The 25,899-nt window shown below is 38.5% G+C and overlaps 2 protein-coding genes across 7 annotated transcripts in view; one reads left to right on the forward strand and one right to left on the reverse strand.

Moving 5' to 3' along the window:
* The window catches only part of LOC111866126, a 54,590-nt gene that overhangs the window by 2,550 nt on the left and 26,141 nt on the right, over positions 1–25,899 (reverse strand). For 2 of the 6 annotated variants that reach the window (XR_002843097.2, XR_002843095.2), the window contains exons 16-24: positions 24,609–24,947; positions 22,498–22,668; positions 21,197–21,346; positions 20,595–20,826; positions 19,178–19,357; positions 17,587–17,741; positions 4,425–4,552; positions 4,014–4,193; positions 513–606 (exon numbers count right to left, since the gene is read on the reverse strand). Coding sequence is in view for 3 of the 6 variants with exons in the window: in XM_023854767.2 (XP_023710535.1) it covers positions 17,605–17,741; positions 19,178–19,357; positions 20,595–20,826; positions 21,197–21,346; positions 22,498–22,668; positions 24,609–24,947 (1,209 nt within the window). In the remaining 3 variants the exon portion in view is untranslated. Of the gene's footprint in view, positions 1–512; positions 607–3,990; positions 4,194–4,424; positions 4,553–7,181; positions 8,484–11,750; positions 11,837–12,453; positions 13,040–17,586; positions 17,742–19,177; positions 19,358–20,594; positions 20,827–21,196; positions 21,347–22,497; positions 22,669–24,608; positions 24,948–25,899 lie in introns of those variants that run through there. The other 4 variants (XR_002843096.2, XM_023854767.2, XM_023854765.2 and 1 more) reach the window with 4 other exon arrangements.
* LOC111866127 (caspase-1) lies at positions 11,800–15,780 on the forward strand. The gene is made up of 4 exons (XM_023854768.2): positions 11,800–12,048; positions 12,922–13,106; positions 13,962–14,094; positions 14,645–15,780. The coding sequence occupies exons 1-4, from the start codon at positions 11,814–11,816 to the stop codon at positions 14,866–14,868; spliced, it is 777 nt and encodes a 258-aa protein (XP_023710536.1). The 5' UTR covers positions 11,800–11,813; the 3' UTR covers positions 14,869–15,780.

Genomic DNA, 25,899 nt, shown 5'->3' on the forward strand with positions numbered 1-25,899 from the left:
GCACACAGGGAGACTACACAAAATAACACCTGTACAGTGCTGGAAACAAGAACTAGCCGCTTCAGCACTATAGACATAGGGCGAGTAACCCTGACAATTTTAAAATTTAGGGAATAAAAAATTTTAAAGGATTTTAAAATTAGAACTAAAGATTTTATAAGTGCTAACGTGTGTAACAAAAATAATCTATAAACCAGACAGATATCAACGAAGTAGATGTTGATAATAACAAGGAAAGGAACAATGTGTTTTTAAATTTTAAATTTTAAATTTTAAACAAAGTGCAGTGTAACAGCAACGTGAGTGTATACACCTGATGATGGCCGTTTGAGGCTGAAACAGGTAGTGTAAAGGAGAGCAAGATCAAGGATATATAATATATTGTTTGCACTTTGGATGGAGTTCATGTCATTTATTAGAATGTAGCCCCAAAACCAGGTGACATATGAAATAAACATATTATTTAATGTAGACTCATAGTAAAAATGTACTTATGTTACAAAATTACATACCTAGAAGAGGCAAGGTGTACACTGCCTGGTAGAGTTTCCCCTCCCCCACCAACTTACTGTCAGCTGACCGAAAGTGAGATATCCAATGAAACCACTAGAATGGAAACAAAAACAGTGAGGCAACCTGAACAGTTAACCATTGCACTTGATATGGCTACTTCCTATTTAGCTCTCAATTTATTCTGTGATACTGTGTTAACTATATGTGCTACATACCAAACAGAGGTATATTATGATAACAATAATCTTTAGCATCTTAGCGTGGATCTACATGCCACTGCCTATCCCAGAACACTCCACAACAATTTGTGTTATATTGTATTTATACTTCCCACAACCAGCATTCATTCATTCATTCATTTATTGTATATTCCATAAATCCATATACATAGACATAGAACCAGTCACATAGTTAATATAGTACAATACAATTATAAATATATATGTACAGCTTATAATCATTATAATAGATAAAAAAACATGTGTTAAATTTACAGTCTTACATCACTATACATAAAATTATGCAATATTAAATTTGTTTATGTTATTATCCTTATTTCTAGGCAAATTTGTTACTAAAGAATTCATCACATGTATAAAAAGAGTTTTGCAATAAAAATGTTGTCAACTGAATTTTAAAATTTTTCAAGTCATTAGACATAGATTTGATTTTTGGTGGCAAATGATTAAAGATCTTTACCCCCATGTAACATATTCCTTTTTGGAATTGTGTTAGATTAGTTTGCGGATAATGCAGATCACAGATAGATCTGGTATTACAATTATGCATTTGTGAGTTGAATGTGAATAATTCCTTATTTACTATAACAAACAGGGAAATCGACAATATATATTGAGCTTGTAGGGGGAGGATATCCAATTCTTGAAACAAACTACAACACGATGTTCTCTTTGTTTTATTTGTTATAATCCTAATTATCCTTTTCTGCATCCGAAACACTTTTATACTATGCGGGGAGTTGCCCCAGAATATTAATCCATTCGTTATTGTAGAATGTACATAGGAAAAATACATCATTTTTAATGTCTCCAGTGGAAAAAGGATTTAACTGATCAGACTGCAAAACAGGATCTGTTTAACTTATCAATTACTGCATCAATATGACTTTCCCACGTTAAAAAATTTTCAATTTTTAATCCCAGAAACGATATATTAGAAATATTTGGAATTTGATTGTTTAAATAACTAACTTGAACATTTAAGTTTTTACTGTTTTTAGTTCTAAACTGTAGAGAATAAGTTTTTTCATAATTTATTACTAGCTCATTTTTCCTAAACCATTCATTTATCATCTCAAATAATTTATTTATTCTAATTTTAAATTTCACAAAATTCTTATCAAAGATAAGGATACTTGTATCGTCTGCATAATATAACAACAAGAAAACTAAATGAAAATTGCCTGAATATTTTTATTGTTATTCTTTAGGTGGGATGACTTCAGTCCCTTCAACCACAAATGGGAATATTTTACAGCCCCAGACGAAAGAATGGATCACTGGTGAAATGATAATTTGCAGGGGAAACTGAAGTACTGGGAGGAGTACCTACACCAATACCACTCTATCCACCACAAATATCACACTGATTGCCTTAGAATAGAACCAAGTGCCTAAGCTATCACAAGGCCTACGCAATATAACTTGACATATCAGTGAATCCATCTCCTACCTGGAAGGTGGAGATATGTTCCTCGAGAACTTTGCATCCACATACTAGACTCACGGTGTCATATTCCAGAAAAGCACAAAATGAATGTTTCAGGGCTTTGGTCCTGACACTTTTTTGTCTACCAAAGACAGAATTTGTATCTAACATGAGATCTGATTTTCATACATGTCGAAGGAAACACAGAGCCAGATATACCCACTCTGTTAATCTTGTAATCCATAAAACGGATAATGTAAATTAACTAAAATGAACCATCCTAACACAAGCTAATCAAATCTATCACCAAATTCTGATTTGTATGACAAAAAGAAACGAATTTTTAACTTAATGCGAGTTAAAATAAAATGCTGGCCTCCTGCTGGCAGTCAGTCAGGGACAAGCAAATGTAACTGTAGGTTAGGGAGGCATGCAGGTTAGAAGGATCCCTGTGCTTCAATTCTCATTATGTAACTTTATACCAACTGATCCCACGAAAGTCCCTACTTAAAATTAGGTTACACGTTTTAGCACGCACATACACATGGTGTGTGTGTGTGTGTATTTCCAGGTCTAAAGAAAGACAGATGATCCTGAAGAATAATTCATTTCTCTGAACCATGCATGTGATATCCCATTAGAGAGATTATTCAATTCTCTTCAAAATCGCCTAATCTGAACTTCTGAAATTTTACGAATGGTGTATTTTTCTTATTTCCACTCTATTCTAAAGTATGGAATAATTTTTGGGGGCAACTCAACGAATAATGTTAGAGTTTTTAAATTACAAAAAAAAGTAATAAGGATTATATCTGGAGTGGGACCTAGAGACTCTTGTAGGGATCTTTTTAAGAAATTGAATATACTGCCATTGTCATGTGAATACATTCTCTCGTTGATGATGTTTGTGATTGATAATCAAACTAAATTTTGTTCAGGTTTAGATGTTCATGGTTTGAATACAAGAAATCAAAAGCAATTATATTTGCCAAACTCAAATCTTTCTGCTTTTCAGAAAGGTACTATGTTTACTGCTATTAAACTATTCAACAGATTGCCCATAACCATTCAAAGCCTTAAAGATGATAGAATTAGTTTTAAAAATAGGCTGTTTTTATATCTTATGAATAATTCCTTTTATACAGTTTCTGAATATGTGGAGCATAACATAAGCAATTAGTTTTAATTATTTCGTTATCTGTGTGTTTGTTTAAATTTTTGTATGACGACCTTCATGTCCATTTGTTTGGACTTGTGAAATGAAATGTATGTATGTATTCCTCAAGGATGGGCAGAGTTACATAAATTTAAAGACCTTAGATCTTTACTTAGAATTTCAAATATCAATAAATAAAAATAATCATTAAACCTACATGTCTAAAATTTTGTGTAGTAACTCACATGTGTGAATACATTCACCTCACCAAATTTAATTTAAAAATGAGCGTAACAAGTTCGATTTTCTGTTTTTCTGCAACTATTTAAAATGGAATTATCCTCTGATCTTACTTATTGACAAATTTTCAGACTTATACTAGGAAGGACTGGAAGGAGATGTCCCACACCATACCACTGCCTGTTTTGTAACTATAACTGGCGGACTAATATTCAATTCAGTATTACATTTTTTAAAACAAACCACATTTTATGTACATATTTATATTCAACTTACAATACCTGGCATGTTATCAGAACAGGTGCATTATTGTAACTAAAACAAAACTGTGTACATGAAGTGTGGTTGGTATGAAGCATTATGAAACAGACATATAATGTAATCTGTGACCATTTAAATGCTATAACATGTACCATATCACATATTCCATACAGACCATTTCCACTGTGTCTGGATGAGAAACAAAATGGAAGAGATCTCGGTGATCAGAAGTGAACACTGCTGACTGAACAGCACTGAACGTTGCTGTGTCTGTTTCCATTATATAGAGAATTGCCAGTACCATGACAAAAACTGCACATATAACATGGCATTTCTTCATATTTGCCGCATAATTCTGAAAAATCGAATAAAAAATGTATTGTAATTGTAAACAAAAATGTACAGTTTTTATTATTCTCTAGTGTTGGGACTACTGTAAAATTTACTCAAGACTTCAAGAAGCATCGTGACAAAAGTTTGGTTACGTTCGTCAAGTACTGTTAAAAAAACTAGGCAATCAGAACGAAAATTATAGATATATAAATCTGGCCATACAAACGAAGCAATTATAAATGTACAGTATTACCTTAAAACATTAACCCCACTTCTTCGTCACGTGTGGCACTTGCACGAACAGTTGCTAGGAAACCACGTCGTAATCGAATTAAACGGTATATCGGTAAATCGCAATGTATCTGCTATCTGGCGTGAAAGCTATAACAAAAGGAGCAAGGTATCTCCCGTTAAAAATATGATCAAAGAAACCCGGAATTACTGCGTTTCTGGTCTTGTCAATCGTCCGGTATTCTAAAAAAGGCAACACAATGTTTCGGAAAGAATGTCTGTTTTCGTCCTCAGGTGACTGGGGAGGTCCCTAAGAAAGAGCTAACCTCAATCATTGGACCATCTGCTTGAACGTTTGGAAATTTTACGAAAAATACATTTGTATGTATTATACACAAGCATCTTACTGGCTAAATTGAGGACAGGCCAGTATTTCATGTTATACAGGCTTTGTGTATATTTGCATTAGAATGTACACTATTCGCAAATAGTGAAGACGGTTTAACCCTCATCCAGAAAAGACCAAATTAAACCATATTTGACGGGTACGGTACGTGCCATGTGGGTTTTGGACATCCCCTTTCTCTCGAGTACAACCAATAAAAGTATGTAAACACTTCATTTCATGCATTACCCATTTTATTATTGAGATGTAAATTAACCCAATCCCCTAAAGGGCATTATACATACTACCAATTTCATCTGTAGCAAAATAATTACTATACACATTTCTTTATTAGTGTCCGTCACAACACAACAATTTAAACATCAAGGCTAAAATTGGCCTGGCTACACGTTTCGGCTCATAAAGCCATCATCAGGCAAACTCATGACCATATTCACACAGTTCTGTAGTGTGTGAATATGGTAATCATGTGTTTGCCTGATGATGACTTTATGAGCCGAAACATGTAGCCAGGTTAATTTTAGCCATGACCTTTATATTGTTGTGTTGTGACAGACACTAATAAAGAAATTGTATATAATAATACAACAGGATGCAGGAAATAATAATTACTGTACAGCTGTGGCCACGATCTGACCCAGTACCCATTCCTAGGACTGCTATGAATAATTTTGCCACCCTGGTCCCTTTCAATGAAGATTTTATCCTGTTCTTCAAAATGAGTGTATGAAATAATTTTACTGATATCACTTCACTCATATCAGGGCAAAGTTTCTCAGCAGTCCTTGCAATAAAGTATAAGTATTTATAAGAAAGCAGTCTTCATAGTCACCGCCGTGAAAGCCTCAAATCTTATATAAGTATTTAATTTACTCCAATCCAAAACCCCCTTACTGAAATGCACTGGACAATTCTAAAGCATATCATACACAGAAGAAAGAAATATTCATAAGTTGAGTTAGTTAACCTGAATGAAAAATATGTCTATCACAGAAATCTATACTCAAGTCACAACTTACACCTCAAAGCTACATAAAATGCATTTACTCTTTCAGGTTGAGTGTGTTCCATTTCAAAACCAATCCTATCACTTAGGGGACAAAGCTGCTGGAGCTTTATATAGATATGTGCCAAGTTAGATGTATTTAATACAAAATATCATCAAATGATAAACTGTAGGATAGGGAACCTGGTATACTGACTGAATTGTTTTTTTTTTTAGTTTTTAGCAGTCAGTTCACATGGATATAAGAATATGCCTTCAAACAAGCAGCCACCTATCTATCCCACCTCTCACATTCCTCGTAACTTGCAATTAACAATCACTGGAAATCATATAACCATAGCTGTCGATGCAGCCTCATAAAAGGACTACACAAAGAAATGGAATTACAATAGAAGTCAAAAAGATTCCACTAAGGATCCATAAATAAACTAATAAAATTGCATTCATCAATAAATGGGAGGAGCCAGGGTAGCTCAGTCAGTATAGCAACTGACTATGGCCTGAACAACCAAGGAGTCAGGGTTTGAGTCCCGATGGGGGCAAGAATTTTCACTTCTCCATGTCGTCCAGGCCGGCTCTGGGGCCCACCCAGCTTCCTATGCAGTGGGTACTGGGGGCTCTTTCCCCAGGGGTGAAGCTGACCACTCATCTCCAATTAGTGCCGAGGTCAAGAAAACGTGGAGCTATACGTGTACATCCACTCACCCATGTCTTCATGGAGTAGCGATTTCGAAAGGCAGGCAGCCAGAACATTTTCTTCCAAACCTACATCTAAGCCATTTAGGGCTATTTTTAATAACCTTAGAAAAAATATATAATTGTTATTATTAATATCTGATACATTTCCTTCTTTTCTTAAATTTTGATTTCCTGTGGAGAAGAGAAAAATCTCTGCCCCATACTGGGAATCAATCCATAGTTCCTTGCCCATCCAGCCTGTGATCTAGTCATTATACTGACTGGCCTATCCTGGCTACATTCTACCAGAGTCTTATTTTATTTTATTACATACGAGTTACATACAATATTACATACATTTACAGTTAATATCCATGACATCAAAAGATGCATGCATGTACTGATAGCATTGGATGGTAGAACATGAATGTGGTCCTCAAAGTGCAGGCTTACACTAACATACTACACACACTCCTACTCTGTGCATGGAATTTTATCATGCACTTAATAATGAGTTTGAGTCTCTGTAGGGTCAAAAATTTTCTCTTCTCCACAGCACCCAGACCAACTCTGGGACCCGATGAGCTTTCTATACAATTGTTACAGGGGCCTCTTTCCTTGAGGGTAAAGTGGCAGGGGCATGGAGCCTCTAACTAATGCCAAGGTCAAGAATAAGTGTATGTGAATCTATACATACACTCCCCCATATGACTTCATGGTGTAGTACTTCATTAGTTAATCACAGGGACAATTTTACTTCTAACTTACTTAATAACATGTTTTCAATCACATTCACAAAGTTTTGACTTTATAAAGTTTATAGCAAAAAGTTCTGGAACAAACTAATCACACCCACTTTGTCATTTTTTCAATCTACATGTAAATGGTGAAGTCAGCATAAAGCGTCTATCTCCATATAAATGACAGCCAATTCCTGTCACCCTTCAGAGAACCCTAATGCTTGACTGCAGAGCCGTTGCTAGGATACTGTCTTCTAACATTACTAGCATATGGAGATAAACCCAAACTAGCTTCTGTCATTACTTGTGTATACAGAGAGCAATGATAATTATCATTATTATAATGGAAGATAAAGATATGAAACGGACAAACAAAAGGAAGAAGGGGGATGATGGAGAACATAAAAAGTTAATGGGATAGGAATAAAGAAATGACAGAAGGAGATAAAGGTATTAAAAGGGTAAAGGAGAGGAAAGAAAAAAGAGTGAAGGATGAAAATATGGAAGCAATTATTTTCTCCATCATTTCTGACAAGCACTGTAAGAATAAACTAATATTCAAATTCAGAAATCCACACAGTATTCAGCAGCACAGATTCTAACTATAATAACTTCGCCAGATATAACTTCAAAGTTGCATTCAGAAATATGCTTATGATTTATCACATTCAGTTTCATGTGACTGCTTCCACGAGTCCATTATTATCGTCTTAAAACCAAATGCTAAACAGATATTTCAGATGGTGTCCTGTTGTCTTACATTCTCTTAAAACATTACCTCAATAAGAGATGCATATTTTCAACAATGCATCAGCATAAAAAACTGAAGAAAGTAAGCCAAGGTAGAGACAGAAATAAGCCAGTGCTTTTGGAATGTAAGCTCTACATTCGATGGTGCAAATAATGTGACATATATAAAATTCAGATAAATAACTGAACAGGTGGTTTATATCAGATAAAGGTAGTGACTCCATAGTAAAGTGGGAGGAGTCTAGATATCTATAAGGTTTCTGTCATGATACCCAGCCTTATCTCAGCAAATCCAGAAAGAAGAGACTATTGTTAGGAGAAAAAAGATGACAATGCTGCAAGTATGACGCCATCAGGTAAACTCTGTGTTTTGTCAGAATAGTACAACTCACAGCTGTGACACCATCGGAACATATGCGGTGAGTCAAGCCACTTACTCTTTGTTCCTTCATTTCTTTATCTTGTGCAGTGCCCACAGACTGAATGGATTGGGTTTGATTCCTAGAATGGGCAATGGAAATTTTAATCTTCACAATCAAATTCCAGACTGGTTCTGGAACCCAGAATTCTATTCTATAGATATCACAGATATTTCTTGGGTGTAACAGAGCCAAAACATGACCATGACCAGTAAGTTATGTTAAGAGCATAGTCTGCTTTGTGAGAAGCAGAACCATACAACACAACATCCGAGACAACACTTTGACGGTTTCTGTTCATACCATTAAATATAGTTTTAGACAAAAGCTACAGTTGTCTGCATTCTACAAAGTCCATATTTTTGTTGATAAGCCACTTCTAACCACTTGTATAGAATATTATTTTGGATTACATAGTGTACATTGATTGGAACCTGATGTCCAAACTTATGAGTTCAGAATAGTTTTTATGTTTTCTGTACCCAGAGTATTTTTCAACACATAAAATGTATCAAAAAGGTAGCAAAGTTCTGAATATATCAGGACAAAGAAGGACTTCACATTGTGTTTCTCTTACTGCATTATCACTGTGAAATGAAATACATAAAATGTAATTATCTGTGTAACTTACTGGTCCTGATGCTAATTCATTCCAGATAAAAAAAACTTTTGTCACAAAACTAAAATGTGAACAGAGAGAGAGAGACATATTTTTCCCTTGCAGTTTGCTGTTATATTTACAATAGAGAAACATTTTAAATTAAACTCGCAGAGCTTGCTGAGATCTTTATTTATGTTAAGCACCATTTTTGTAGCTTCTCAGACTTGACCCTCAGTTTCTCCACACCTCAAACTTTGGACTTCCATTTAACACTTTCAGGTTGTCTGCTGGGCATACTCCAGAATTCACAGAAATATTTCCCTGTTATAGTGTTTGATTTGGTCTGACATCTGCATAAATCAGTTGTGTTGTGATGATGCAAAGAAGTCTTAAATTAAACAATAATAACAGAACATTTACACCGGACCTGGTTGTTCTGTGGTGCCGAAATAAATGGGCCTAAATGGAAACTAGCACTGAAAGAAAAACAACATTTCAGTCTATAGGTGGTCTGAGTCCAACAGTTCTCAGTTTCAAACAAAATAAATAGCACACCCATGGAGTGCCATATGTTAATATGCAACAACCACAAACAAAGGGTTAACCTTGTTTAACAGCCATAAGCGTATAGATATGCACAGATAACCATGGTAACTGTCCTCTCTCTCAACACATTTGCAAGATAAGGCTAATTGATCAGGTGGTGGTATTTCACAGGAAATGAAATTTAGAGAGCCTTTGTTTCTATGTCTGTGTGTGCCCCTTACTTCCTTTGCTGCTGATATCAGACTTGTTAGCTCAGTGTCACTCTGTCAGACTTGCATTTAGAAAAGCGTCATTTTGAATCTAAGATAGAGTAGCCTATCCTGACTGAGGTTTTTCTCAGCCTCAAACAGACACCTCAAAATAGCTTATGATGGCATTCTACATCCACCTGACTCATCCTTTATGATCATTTTGCAGTACTAAAGAAGGATCAATGAGTATCATTCACCTTTTACAGAACAAACTAGAAGGTGTAGTATAATAAGGACACAGAAAAATAAGCAAACTATATCTACAATAACAACAAAAAGAACTGGTAGCTGCTTTATCACTCTACAGATAACAAAGTCCCAGATAAACACCACAGAATCTGAGATAGTAAGAATGGAGAAAGGAAGTGCAGCAGATGCTGATGAAACCCAAGCAATTTCTGACATTAAAAGCACATTAATACAAGCTAATTTTAAACCAACTCATAAAAGAAGTAGGTCAGATGTTATTAACAGGACTGGTGAAGACTCAGTACTTACAGAACCAAGCACAAGAATGTACACGACTGTACGTGACGAATTTCAATCGTGTAGACGCAGAAGTTTGGATGTGGTAGACTGTATTGGCGATAAACATGGCAAAGTTAAAGATACAGAGAACATGACAAGAGTTGACGGTGCTGTGGGTGGGAATGAACGACCAACAACCCTAGACATGAATCCAACAGTTAGTGTGGAATGGAATCAAAAGGGACAGACAGGGACAAGAAGTGACAAGACCTCCAAAGAGGTCACTGATTCAACTCCCTGTACACCACCAGAGAACAGCAACATCTCCGAAACTGGATCCAGGTAAAGAAAAAAGTAAACACAATTTCTTTAGTTGGTTAATTAATGACACTGTCAGAATTGAGATAATGTTGCGCCAGATGAGAAGATAATTCGTGAGTGTAGAGCAGATGGTGGAACGAATGAGTGGTATGGAGAAATTGAAAGAGAAAACTCACCCAGTGCCACTTTTGTATATTCTGGTCTTCAGGGTTCCGGAGAGGAGGCAGCAAGATAATTATTTGAAACCAAATAGTGGAAGGGGTCACGCCATAGCTCAAGCGGTTAGTCGATGGCTTCCCACCGCGGTGGCCCGGGTTCGATCCCGGGTCTGGTCAAGTGGGTTTTGTGGCGGACAAAATGGTGTTGGGGCAGGTTTTCTCCGAGTACTTCGGTTTTCCCTGCCAATCTTCATTCCACCAATTGCTCCACAATCACCATTACCTATCATCTAGGCCAGAAGTGGCCAAAGTACAAGGGACTTAGTCCCACCTCACTAGCAATAAAAAAATAGTGGAAAGCATTTCATACATTTAATCCCTCATTAACCGTTCAAAACACATCCCTTACCATCTGCTTTAACATCAATAAAGTCTTAATTCTGCCCACACTGTGTATTTATGGACTTGATGATTCTAATGATAAACAGTGATTATTTCCCTAGACAGCATAAACAGAATGTTCATTGTAATTGAGACACAGTGCATATTCTGAGAGGCATCAACTGAACTTTTGTATGGACACACTTAATATTTAAAATGATTCATTTGTTCATAAATATACCAATTTCATGTTGTATATGTCACATAATGTTTTACATGGGAGAAATTAAAAAATATTTTTACCTAAAACATTTTATTTCCTTTTTGTGTAGGAAAACATTTCATTATTTATTATTTATAACAAAAATATATATTTACTTCTAAATGAGTTGTTAACCACAGTCCTAACATTTATACACATCGCTTTCATTACCACTTCCCATATATAAGTCGCACTGATGTATAAGATGCACTGTAATTTTTATGGTTATTTTTTATTTGTTACTGTTGTGTCCAAGAACTTGAACTGTGTCACATTTTAAATTTGTTTAACAATTCCTATATCACGATTCTGGAAAAAAATACACAATGGTGACAATGTAAAGATGGTTAATGATTAGACGTCTTGAGTTGCCAAAAGCTGTGATGGCTGTTTCACAAGCCTTACCTTGTACAGATGTGTATCAATGGCTGTAGAGATGCCTGTTGCCTGGGATGCAAGTGAATACAACATGAAACACAAACGCAGGGGACAAGCTGTAATTTTTAACCACGACACCTTTGACACAAATGATTATGCACCTAGAGAAGGGTCCAAACTTGACGTCAAGAAATTACATGAAACCTTCACATCTCTTCTATTTGAAGTCACCATTCATAACAACCTGGAGTATTCAGACATCAAAGAAGCCATTTCAGCATGTAGGTAATCTATACTCACTCATGGAGCTGAGCCCTTCTGGAGGAGCCGCCAATTCTGCAGCTACTCAAGAATTTCCCAAAATTTTATGGAACCTGAAGGTTCATTACCATGTTCACAAGAGCCCTCCACTGGTCCCTATCCTGAGCCAGATCAATCCAATCAATACCATCCCATCCTATCTCCCTAAGATCCATTTTAATATTGTCCAATGTAGGTAATCTATAATCACAGATAATATGGGGAAAAACATGTACAGTCAACTCTCGATTATCCGGGCTAATGGTGGGGATGGAAGTCACGGTTGATCGAAAACCCGGTTAAGCCAAATTTTATTATACGGGCTGGACGACTGTGAAGGGTCGGAGTTCGAGTCCCGGTAGGGTCAAGAATTTTAACNAATGTATAGAATTTTGATGGGGATGTATCTTGGAAAACGTTCACTTTAAAGACTAACATTCAAATCCAAAGATAATGTTAAAATGGATCTTAGAGAAACAGACAGCAACAAAGTGAATGATTGCACTAGCTGTATATCATTTTAAGTGGTGAGTTTTGATATTAGTGGTGTTCTATGAACCTCTTAAAGCACAGTAGTTACTATGCATGCTGTCAAAGCTTGAACATCCATAAACCATTCTGAAGTGGACTAAATAATTGATATTTACAGTTCCAGACACTGAGAAACTAGTGAATTCTGAATTCCAGTCAATGAATGTCTGGCCAATAGAGGGGCAGATTGGAATTTTGATTCATTTTCGTAAACAATTTGTTTACATTTTCTACTGACAGGAGGCAGTTAAAATAATATACAAGCAGATAAATTAAGAAAGAAAGAAATAAATCACTTGTCACACTAAACTAATTTTTTCTAGTGGCTAAGGAGGACCATTCAGATGCTGACTGCCTAGCAGTAATAGTGCTGACACACGGAGAAAGGGAGGGACGTCTTGTACCTCGAGACAGCGGCGTATTCTACAATGTGGAGATGCTCTGGAAACCATTTACAGCCGATAAGTGCCCCAGCCTGGCTGGGAAGCCAAAACTTTTCTTTATACAGGTACATCCCTGAACAACACATACAAGATTATGCAAAAGAAAAAAAAATCTTCCATAGCAGAGTAATTCTATATGAGTTACTCTGTACACATCAACATTAATTTCATGACACAATTACAATTAGCTTCCAACAAGTGCACATTTTTTTGCTTCCTACTGAGGTGGGTGTATGATTTGTATGCGGAGGGAGACAGCTGGGTTAGGTTTCCTTCAGACCCACCCCCGGTCTGACTACCAGGAAAGTACTTTCAAATAGACGATTTATTGATGGAAATAGATCATACATATAGTAAATGTTGATTATTTGTCACTTGTTCACTTTCATTTCCATTCTGAATGTAAAAAGTTCTAAATCCAACTTTTGTTGCAAAATTACTGGCTCAACAGGTAAAATCCCAATACAACTGCATGGCAGGAAATGAGTTAACCTACAGTTTCTGATACATCTATTATAACAGCCTGTTCTAAGGTCACCTGAAGACCCTTGTCCCCCATTTCATTCTTCAATCCATGATTCAAATGTTAGCAGTTCACACCAGAATAGAGACATTTACTGAATCTGCAGGGACCATTGGGTAGTCACACTTTAACCTTGAAGAAGGCAGCAGCAAAGACTTCTAAAAGACTAGCAATACAGTGTACTTCTGTAAGAGCCATCACCTATAAACAGTGTGCCCATTAATTAATTTTACTTTGGTTTACCTTAATCATACAGTATTAGCCGCCCAGCTGAGCAGCTCAAGTTATGTGACAAGCAAGAAGAACTGTGGATTGAGCATATTCTAGATGTATCATTGTCTCCATGCAAAGGCCTACATTTTTACAGCATGAGCTATCGAGCGGTTTTATATTACAGGCATGTCGAGGGAAGAAACTTGATGCAGGAATCAAGGTCAAGCAGCGAAGAAGTATAGAGTTTGATTCCAGCCCACCCTTGTGCAAGATTCCAACTCATGCCGATTTTCTGTTTGCCCACAGCACTATGGAAGGTAAGATGCAACTCAAACTAATGAAAGCTTATAACAGCTACACAGCAAGAGTTTTCAAGAGCAGAAAGGTGTCCCCGGTAGACTACTGTTTTCTGTGATGTGATGTTTTGGAGGAAGACACATGCAGCACATTTATCAAAAACATCTGTGAACATCTACTGGACTATGCAGGATTTGAGTTTCTCACAGCGGTGGTTATGAAGAGTTCTATCTTCTGGGATTTAATGCCGTGTGGTCCGTTGGAAGTCAACAGACGTTTCGGAGGAACATGTCGCCTCCATCTTCAGAGTCAAAGAATATGCCAAGTAAGAAACCAGCATGAAAGCAGGTGGCAAGCAGAGCTTGACTTGTTCTTCAACCCTGAAAATGGAGGTGGTATGTTCCTCTGAAACATCAGTTGACTTCCAACAAACTACAGAGCAACACAGTTCTGAACAGTCACCTGGTCTGCATAGTTACCATCATGATAACCTCAGATCTCATATGGTATCCTCTGTTTCAAATTAATGATCACTTTCAAGGCTATGAGATATTTTCTTTATCTTCACAGGTTTTTATTCATTTCGTAATCCAGACAAAGGAACTTGGTTCATCCAGTCTCTATGTAAGGAGCTAAACTCAACGGACAACTTACTACAGATACTAACGAGGGCAACCCGACGTGTTACACAGCTGGAGTCTGAAAGCAACACACAGCAGTTCCATGAACAGAAACAAGTCCCCTCCATAACATCCATGTTAACACGGGACCTATATTTTCACCCTAAAAGTTGAACGGCAAAACCCCTACAACTACAGAATGAAATCTCAAATAATGTTAGAAGGTTTCAGACTGCAAAAGATTTTAAACTTTATGTAGTAATTTTGATTAAATTCATGTCAAAAATATTTAAGGATTTTAACTGTTTGGTTATGCTGGTGTCCAGTATGATATAGATACAAGAGTCATGAAGAGATTCTGTCAAGGATGTTGGAAGTGAGGTAGAAGACCCAGGGTTAATCCCAAAGCACCTCAACCACACTCACATCCACACCTGCCACCCCACCACCACACACCATATGATCCAGTAACTATAGTAACTGGAGGAAGCACCCGACACCCCTGAGTTAAATTTTAATGTCTTGAGTTCAAAATCCAGTTTTCATGGGAAAATGCTTGACAGCAAGTAAAATCCCAGTACAGGGGTAGAGCAGCAAATGAACAGGATGATCATAATGTTGTATGAGTACATGTGAAACTCAAGTGTAATATACATTAAAAAAGCAGAAAAAATGTGATATCTTTATGAGAACAAAGCAAACTATAACAATAGTGTGCTGCAAAAACACATGATAACATATCTTACATGCAGGACTTCACTACTGCAATGTATGAAGCACTTCAGCACATTAATGAAACAGACTTGTGTAAGATTTGTATCCTGTTTTTGTATTTAGAAGCATTTATCAGAACATGATATATCTAAGCCAAGAACCCAAAGTGCATGGGAACTGCACAAAACATATCTACATACAGGCAAACCTCTACTTATGAACTTTCAAAAAATGAACAATTCATCTTTATGAGTACTGCAACTCCCAATTCACTTACCAAAAATAGAACCCCACACTTATTTGTATTGCTAGTGGGGTGGGACTAAGTCCCTTGTACTACGGCCACTTCCTGCCTATTGTACCAGCCCCAGATGATAGGTGAGGGCGATTGTGGATCAATTGGTGGAATGAAGATTGGCAGGGGAAACCAAGTACTCTGAGGAAACCCGCCCCAGCACCACTTTGTCCACCACAAATCCCACTTGACCAGACCCAGGATCGAACCCAGGCCGCCGCGGTGGGAAGCCAGAGACTAAGCACTTGAGCTACAGCGCAGCCAACCCCACACTTACAGACATTTTAATAAATTGACATTAGCAGATTTCATGATATATTTCCATGGAAAATATAAATTCACTTCCAAACATGTTTCAAAGGGCATATTATGTTTGTAAGTTGGGGTTTGCCTGCACTGCAGATGAAACAGTGATGATGTGAAATGCTTCCTGAGGAGTCTGTGATGGAGTAGAATATCTGTAATGGATCTGACATTCTTGTAGCAGTGATTTAATGAACAGCATTGTCTTCTGGGATGTGTAGTTGTGTAATCCAGCAAAAGTTCACAAACATTTTGGAGGAATACACTGCCTCCATTTTCAGGGTTATAGGGTAAGCCATCTGCATCTCGCTGGTTACTTGATTGGCTTATTATCCAGCCTTGAAAATGTAGGCTGTATGTTCCTGAAAACGTTAGTAAATTTCTTCTGGACCACACAGTATTACATCCCAGAAGATAGCAAGCTTCATGATTATTTATAGTTCTAAATTTAATTAATACTTTTTATATTTTACATACCAAAGATGTGTATAGTATCCAGATTTCAGAAATTTCTTTGTAAGTTTTTCATTATACAATTTAGTATTTTATCTGGTATTTTTGAAGCATGACATTGTTCTCATACACAAATAAATATTTCAGTTACCCTTTTACTGTGTAAGGTGAGTATTTACTTTTCCTTTGGGGCAAAATGGAAGCCATTTCTAAAGACTGCAAGCTGGAGACCCTCACAAGAAATATCCTCTTGCTGAAAATTTTTAAGGGTACATTAAGGTTATTCACAATGACTGAACATATATATTTAGCTGTATCAAGAAAACTATACATAATATTACATCCTACTTTAAGGTACTCTCCTGGAGGGACTGAGTAGAACCTATCAGTATAGCTGCCCTCTGGACTAGAAATTAAAAAAATATGATGTTCCAAATATGAAGTAGAAATGCTAAACATTCAGTAAATTAAGATTTGAGGTTTTCACGGCGGTGACTATGAAGAAAGCAGTCTTCTGGCACCATGTAGATGTGCTGTTAACCGACGTTTCGGAAGAACGTATCGCCTCCATCTTCAGGGTAGAAGGAAAAATAAGAAAATCCGCAAGTCTGCTTGCACCTGTTCTCACTGTCTCTTCACGTGTGGATTTTTTTATTTTTCCTTCTACCCTGAAGATGGAGGCGATACATTCCACCGAAACGTTGGTTAACACATATACATGGTGCCGCATCCCAGAAGACCACTTTCTTCAGTAAATTAGTCCGAACTTAACCAGTACAGTCCAGATAAAGCAAGTTGGCTCAAATGACAGTGCTTCTGGTTTATATTCGGGAGGTGTCCCCAGTTCAAATCTCATCTAGGGCACTGACTATCCCTGCTGAGGTTGCTTGTGGTTTTTAGTCAGTCCTGCGGTAAAGGCCAAGATAGTATCTTAAATCAGGTCATGACCAATTCCTTCCATATCCTTTCCAATTCATTTTTCACTGCTGTCCAGCCAATTGCCGGTGTACAGTTACTGGCAGTATGTTGAGAACATTACAAATTACAAAGTGACAGAGTGTTGTGATGAGAGAACTCCATGATGTCAGCTGACAAGTACAAGAGGAAATGCTTGCAGTCACTCTCACCTGCTGCAGTGGCTTCTCTCAGCGCCCTGACATGGAGTCTTCCAGTTTATGGTCGATCCAGTCTCTGTAGAAGCCCACATTGGTATACACACCGGGTTTGTTAGGTCGCCCACACCCGTGGCCCCAACTTGTAATTCCGTACAATGTAAACTCACCTGTGGAATAAAATAAATGCCATCGCAGGAGTGATCTATAAAGCGTACATTAATATGGAGACGAAGGTTACAATTTTGGAGCAGGAATGGAGGATATATCCACTAACATCAATGTTACCTAACAATAAGAAGTGTTGCCAGTTTATTCACTCAGTGAACAGAGATATCTGCTACTGCACATTTTAGACATCTCAATTCCTGGCTTACCTTTTTCTTCTTGCTCTGTGTTCGCATGGTTGAGGCCACTACAGCCTTTCCCAAGTCTCACTGCTAATCTTTCAGCCTCCTAGCATTTTTCCCTGAAGTCTGTACTGAACAGGTGTCCTCTGTCCATTCAAACTGGGATCTGCGGTGCCTTCTCTAATGCTCAGTATCCAGTATGTTAGTCAACCAAGCTGCTCTCCGGCCATTTCATCATACCAACATCAAGCAACCGAGCTGAGGAGTCCTATCTGCTGTGCATCCAGCCTCTTCCTGTCCTTTTACTTTGGAAACCAGATTTCACATACGAACAGCATTGCTTGTTTTGCTGTTGTTCTGTGAAGTCTTAAACAAAATCTTCTCTGACATATTTTTACCTTAAAATGCACTGTCACCTGGGATGTAAAACAGTGCAGTCTTGTTGAAGCTCACCCATGTTTCCTCAGGGCCAAAGAATAATCTAAGCAACCAGCAGGAAGCAAGGCATCGCATCTCAGAAGACAGCGCTCTTCAGAGTCACCGATATGAGAATCTCAAATTCAAAATACCTCAGTCTTCTCAGCTTGTATGTCACCTTCTTGAGACCAATATAAAAGACACTCATTTCACTCATATGAGACAGTTTCTTAACCCTTTCTCATCCTTTTTACTTCTAATCTCATTCCTAAGTGATACAAATTAATTTGTGTGAAAATAAAAAAGTATGAAAGAATATAATACTGCTGCCGTATGCTTTGTTACACACACACTACTAGAACAGATTCAAATAACATAAAGAGCAAAGATAAGACACCTAGCATACAATCATAATGTTGCCGTGAATTTATAAAGCTCTTATACCCTGACAATGGAGGCAAAAAGATTTCCCCTAAACACTGCTAATGATCTACCAGACTATACAGTGTCAAATCCACACAGTCATGGCCATCAAGACCTCAAACCTCATGCATTCCTTCTGTATTACTTGCCTAAACTAACTGTGTACAAGAAAATGTGTCAACTACTATGGGCACCCCTCTCTATTGCACAGTTTGTGCTATGTGGTCAGTGAGTCGGTGACTTCGCTCATAGCCAAAATTTTCCCTGATTGTTCCTTCCTGCTATCCAGGCTCCCTGTGGCTTGCTTTTCCCACATGAGCTGCACAAACATCTTCGGCATGTAAGACGCAACATCTAGACAATCTACAAAGTATTGCAAAATGCAATAAACCTAAAAAAAAAAAAAAGTGTCATACCATTAATGAGACACACAAGGGCTCCACCTGAGTCACCTTGACAGGAATCCACTCCCCCTTCCAGCAGCCCAGCACAAAACATTCCATCTCCTATGGCTTTTGTACCGTAGACAAAGCTGGCCTTACATGTTTCATGGGGCAGCAAAGGGATCCAAGTGGCCCTAAGATGACGAGAATAACCTGTACATGGGAGAAGAACATTAAGCCAGGCTCTACATAAACATGATTTCGTCTCCTAAACATACTCGTATAATTGGAATTAAAGTTTCACGTTCGTAAGGCCCAAAGCGGTAAGTGTTCTTACTCTCAGAAGGCACATTCTCATATTTTTGTGATTGTCTCTGGTACTCTACAAATATATGAGGATCAAAGTATGGAGCATTTCTGTTGCATGAAATGCACAAGTATAGTTCAAGGATCCTTACTTTGGGGCCAATACCCTGAATATCTGTAATAGTAATACAGAAATCAGGGAACACCATGTGTCAGCCTAAGATAGAACTCCACTGGTATGGGACCTGTCACATTACTGACACTTTCAGAGCAGTAATTTTAGGGGAGACAAGAAGTTGTGGGACGAACTCATTGCCTACTTTCCTTTGATATGAAACAGACTGCACAGGAAACGAAGCATCCAGCTGTTGGATGCAGTGTTTCTCTGCAGTCTGACCCCAAGTTATATAAACAGGGCAACTTCTGTCTTTCAGGAATTAGGGGGAAATGGATATACAGACAGCAGAGTGATCCCATAAGCCTCCTTTTATTTCTTAAAAATGAGGAAAGTAGGAAGGTGAGCAGTTATGGCCTTTTTGGGCACATTCACAGCTCTACAGAGTAACAAGCAAAAGGCAAAGTTGTCCCTGTGCTTAATTAAGCGCTGTGCCATGAAGATATGTAGGCATTAATGATGTGAGCGGTCAACTTCATGCCCTAGCCACCTTATCCCCAAGGAAATCACCCCTGGTGCCTATTGTATAGGAGGCTGGGTGACCCTAAAGCTGGTCTGGATGCTGTGGTGAACACAAAAATCTTGCCCCTGCTGGGAATCGAAACCCAGTCATCCAGCACATAGCCATTCCTACACTGACTGCTGAGGTATCCCATACAGAGTGCCTATTAGAATTGCTACATCCATTTGTCTGTTCATCTGGCTGTATGCATGAAACAAGTGAGAACTGCCAAGTGGATTTTTGTAAAATTTTATATTGGGGAGTTTTACTAAAATTTATCAATAAATTTAAATTTTGGTTAAAATTAGACAATAAATAACGGACATTTTAGATGCATTTCTCCACTTACCTCAAGTGTAACTGGTTAAATAATTATCACAATAAAATATATTTTGAACAAGTCAGAGAGAAAAATGAAATGCATTTGTATGACCCTGTGTTTCATTTCTGAGGCTCACTGTGTTCACCTGCACCAGCTGCTTTCACCGAGCCCCAGCCGGAGATGGTGCAGTTGAGACCCGGAGTATACTGGACACCATGATGCGGCAGGCAGGCAGGCATGACGTGTAGACCCAGTTGCATTCCCAGCCCTTTCACTTTCACCAGAGCAATATCATTGTTGAGGCGCATGTTCTTGTTGAACTCCTCATGCAAGTATATCTCATCAATGTTCAACTCTTGCTCTGTTCCTTCTGCTTCCTGTAAGAAAACAACTGCTCAGATTGTCTTCATCCTGACACACTCTTTAGCAAAGCAATGATTCAGTATCATATTTATCATTATTCACCCCTCTTTTCAAGGATTTTTGTCACTCTGAAATCAATGCACAAAATCTGTATAGTGTACAACATAAATTATAGGTCTCACTGCCTAGTCACTATCCCAACCCTGCTATCGTGGCTAACATACAGGAAAGGGTGGCCAATGAACAAAGGAATGAGGGAATTGTGACACTCTCTTTAACAGAAAATTCACGATGTCCAACGTATATCTGGGGGACACGACAATACCTGGCGCTTTTCAGGGTATGCTGATACTTTGCAATGGTAGAGAAGTGGATTCTGCTCACCTCTGTGTCATGATCTCCAACCCTGATGAAGTAGGCTCCCTTGGTGTAGTCCTGCATACAGTGGCCAGCGGTGAGGATGTGGAGTGGTGAGACCACAGCCGCCCCACACCAGTGCACAGACTTCCCTCCCGTTCTCACTCGCACACTTGCCTGCAATGAAACACACAATGCAAATGTGAGCTGGAGCAGCTCAGTGAGAATAGTGACCATCCAGGCGATGGGTCAGGCCATGGACGCATCACAGTTTAATTTCCAGCAGGAGGGACAGCTCCTTCTATCCTCCCCAGTGTCCATACGGGCTCTAGGACCCACCCAGAACTCTGGAGGGCTATTTCCACAAGGTCAAAGTAGCCAAAGAGTGAATCTGACCACTCGCCTCCATCTAGTGCCAAAGTTAAGAATATGTGGAATTATGGTTCACTTCCCCCTACGCCTTCATTGCATGATTCTTGACTAAGCAGAGGGACAACCTTGCTGTCTACCATACAGCTATCTATCAGACTCTGAGAAGATTGGGGGGTATCAGACGAGAGAATGTACGTTAATGCTTTTACTCTGAGCACAGCCAAATGCTGGCTTAAAGGTGGCATCTCAAATACAGAGAAGTTTTGATAATATGCTTCCTGGCTGGACCTACGAAAACGGTAACAGCTAAGCATGAAGCATCTGTGGAAAGACGGTTGGAAAATGAACACCTTTGCAACATTACCACTGAAAGTAAAGAGCATGCTGATATAAGCTGAGACAGTACAGTTCAGTGACTAGGCTATGTGCTCAACAGCTGAGGAATTGGTATTCAATTACTGTAGTGGGCAGGCATTTTGCTCTTCTCTGCAGCATTCAGACCAGCCTTGAGGCCCACCCAACTTCCTATTTGACGATGTTGGAATTCAAACTGAGAATCTTAATAACATAATAAAACCAGGACATGGACTCCAATGTTGTGTACCTTCGTCATATATACAGTAAAATCTCCATATCATGTTTCTCTGAGGGGCTACATTAAATCCTGATAGAGAAAAACTCAAAGAGGAACCTGAAACTGTTATAATATGGTTGACACTGGAGAAACTGAATGCTAAATAAAGGAAAATCTTAACCCCTTTACTTGCCATGAACTGCACTGTTGCAACAAACATATGGTCCATTTACTATACAAGTTAAAATTCAACCACCATCCCAGCACTACTGGGAACTTAAAATCCCACATTCCTGAGTGATATAGGTTATATTGTGAAACATCACATGAGGATTCCACTACAAAGAGAGGGTGAATTGGCAGTCATGGTACAACTTCTTACCTGCCATGGATAGCTTCCCCTCGGCACTTCATACCCTCCCACAATACGAGCCACCGGGCCATCTCCCAGGTTCAAGGGGTCTATGTTTCTCTTGCCACACTCAGATGGGAGAATATTACTGACTGGTGTGACATAATTTGCACGAGGCAGGTCATCTGCCCTCTGGAGGTTCTGAGTACAAAGAATCATACCAAAACTTCAAGTACAGACATGTGTAGAGATAGCGCTGTCGCTAAACTATCTTTGAGGGTGCATCTTCTTCAGTTAATGGCACAGTTATCATTAAAAAGTTACCATATTCTATTCTCAACATATGACAGGACCCAAATATTCCATATCAGAGATCATGCAGAATGCATTCCACTTTTCTTCCACATGACTGTCCATTCAAGGTATGATGTACCCTCAGAGATGTGTCAGACAATTCACACGACCAACAAGAACGCAATGCGGTGCAATAGAATGTACACAAAATTTCAGTCAGAATACCTGAACACAAGAGCACATGGGAGACTCTCACACAGATGATTAGGATATTAACTTTTTTCTTAAAGAAACACAGAGTGAGGATGTGGACTGGATCCATTGGACAGGCATTTGCAAATTTGGTAATGAACTTTTGGTTTTCATAATATTTCAGGAATTTCTTGGGACAGCTTTGCATGGACTTGGTTCCATAGAGTTAATTAGTTAGGTATTATATACTTAATAAAATATTGTAACGTGTTTTAGTTACTGAAGACACCGTTCGGATTGTTAATTGGTTTATTCAACAACCTACAAGTAACGGCTACAATTAATTATAACACAGTTGCGGGGTTTCACGATTTCTAACCCTATGCGCAAATCAGTTCACTCTGTCTTCAGTAGTCTACACGTTTACAGTAGGGGAGCTTTGTATCACTGTATCACACACTCCCAATTACACAATCACACACACGTCCGGATCTTCTTACCGCGACGGCTGCTATACTCCAACTGTAGTTGGCTGACTGGAGAACTGTTGATAACACACTCGCTCGTAGGCTTGCTCGGAATTAACTCGGAACTGAACTCGGCGATGACCACATTACAACTAACTTCGCAGGCAGCGCAGCTCTCTTATATAGGGGCTGTGTGGGCCTGTTACGTAGCAACGCTGTTACCTCACGCCGTCTTACGTCACTGCACGTTGCGCATTACGATACCATGGGGAGGGGGGATGACGGAGCGCTGACTCACCCGCCGCGACACTGCTGGTGGGGGGGTTCCTCCGTTGTGCAACATGTCACAATATAATATTATTTCAAGTATTAATTTTAATAATATCACATGAATATTACCATATCTGAGATTCATTTACTTCAACTTGTTTTATGACCCAACCTGAGAGAACAAGTTAGGAAATGTATGCATATTGTCACAATTCTGGCATGCTCACTCCCTTTGGTTTAATTACCTCAAAAACTGTAAGACTTATAAAAATAATAAAAAAGCATTCAATTTAAAATATGCACAAATTTTGTACAGAACATTTCTCAGCCAGTTACATCCAAGAATCATACAGGAACACAAGTAGGTCTTCATGTAATTTTAACCAAAACGGGAACATGCCAAAGAATTTTAGTAAAACCCTGCATATTAAGTTTCATTAGAATGTGTCTGGTGGCTTTTGAGCTTAACATGTACATGGACAGACATACACAGATGGTGAAACCAATACAGGCACCTTCACAACTTTCGCTGTCAACGCACCAAAAAGTCTGGAAGAAAAGTTACATAAATCCACAAAATAAATGCGTGATAAACACTCGCATTAAATTTACTGATATAAAGAAAATCATCAATAAACTACCAACATCCACATGTGCGCTACATCAAGAATGTTGTCCAGTTACTACAATCACCCTGTCAGGTAATACATGGTCATTTAATTTAAAATAAACTTATATACATAGACAACTGCAACAAATCAAGAGGAACTGAAATCTTCCTCTTTAATAATATCCCACAGGTGCATTCATCCACTCTTTCTGTCACACTACCCTCAGAGCAGAGATATATGAGCAAGCAGCACACAGTGCACATTGGAAATACTTTGAATATGCTGCCAGGTGTGCTTCAGAGCTTACCAGTGACTGCCGAACATCTCCTGGTGCACAGATGACGGCTGCATCTTCGTTGTGTTTGCAGTTGTGTTCTCCCCAGTATGAATGCAGACATTCTGCTATTCCTGTTTCATTGCCCACACAGTGCAGCTGATCCAGCCAGATCTGACCTTCTCCAGGACCAAAAAACCCATCCTTCTTTGCCTGTGCTGGGCCACCAAATCCCAATGAACGACAGATGACTGTAGCGGCAGGTTCTGCGAAGTCGTCATCACAAACAGTTCCCCATACTCCATGATACCGCACTTCAACACGCCCTTCCATGTTGTTGGGTCCTCCTGCCAATCGCAGCTCCACAGGCAACTGCAAATGATTTTACATATACACATGGGTAATCATTAACATGATCCTTTCCAGTATAGTAAGATTCCAATTTGTGGCCGTGCCATAGCTCAAGCGGTTAGTTGCTGGCTTCCCACTGCGGTCGCCCGGGTTTGATCCTGGGTCTGGTCAAGTGGGATTTGTGGTGGACAAAGTGGCGCTGGGGCAGGTTTTCTCTGAGTACTTCAGTTTCCCCTGCCAATCTTCATTCCACCAAATGCTCCACAATCACCCTCACCTATCATCTGGGGATGGTACAATAGACAAGAAGTGGCCGCAGTACAAATGACTTAGTCCCACCCCACTAGCAATAAAAAAAAATCTAATGATATATGCATCACAATATCTACCCATTTCTGCACTGGGTTTAATTAAAAAAACAAATGACTTTGTACGTTTGTATATTTTGATGCAAATTTATGATTTCTATGTACAAAATATTGTCATGTGTCAGTGACTAGACATGGAGTTTGAACTGGTAATTGGATTTATTTAATGCTTATAACTCATAACTATAAATAACTGTAAGAATCTCATCAATTTATAGTCTACAGATCACTACAACTACAGCACATATAAAGTCTTCTGTTCGTTAATCTGTCATCACTAGTCATTGCTAGGTAGTGGCTGCTAACAGTGTAACACCACCAACTCCAACCTCAAACTGCCTGTTGACTGATTAGCTTGTCCAGCTAGTCCTTGTTATATAACCTCAGCACAAACAGCACACAAAACACCATGTTTTCAATCATGACCTTCATCACAGTCTGATGAGGTATGATGTCACTATTTCAATAACAAGAAGTATCTGTAGTACCAACCACACTGTTATGTAACTAGATCATTCTCAATGGTGAGGTTATAAGTCCTGATATGTGTTCTGAAATGATGTGTAAATTTCTGGTGGTGAGTCTTACAATGACACTTTCTTTCA

This window comes from Cryptotermes secundus, unplaced genomic scaffold (assembly GCF_002891405.2).
Source record: "Cryptotermes secundus unplaced genomic scaffold, Csec_1.0 scaffold318, whole genome shotgun sequence".
In the NCBI taxonomy this organism is placed as follows: Eukaryota; Metazoa; Arthropoda; class Insecta; order Blattodea; family Kalotermitidae; genus Cryptotermes; species Cryptotermes secundus.

Coding starts and splice junctions, on each gene's coding strand:
- LOC111866127 (XM_023854768.2), top strand. CDS start 11,814: ATGGCTGTAGAGATGCCTGTTGCCTGGGATGCAAGTGAATACAACATG. Junction 13,107..13,961: donor CAAAACTTTTCTTTATACAG/GTACATCCCTGA, acceptor TTTATATTACAG/GCATGTCGAGGGAAGAAACT. Junction 14,095..14,644: donor TGCCCACAGCACTATGGAAG/GTAAGATGCAAC, acceptor TTATCTTCACAG/GTTTTTATTCATTTCGTAAT.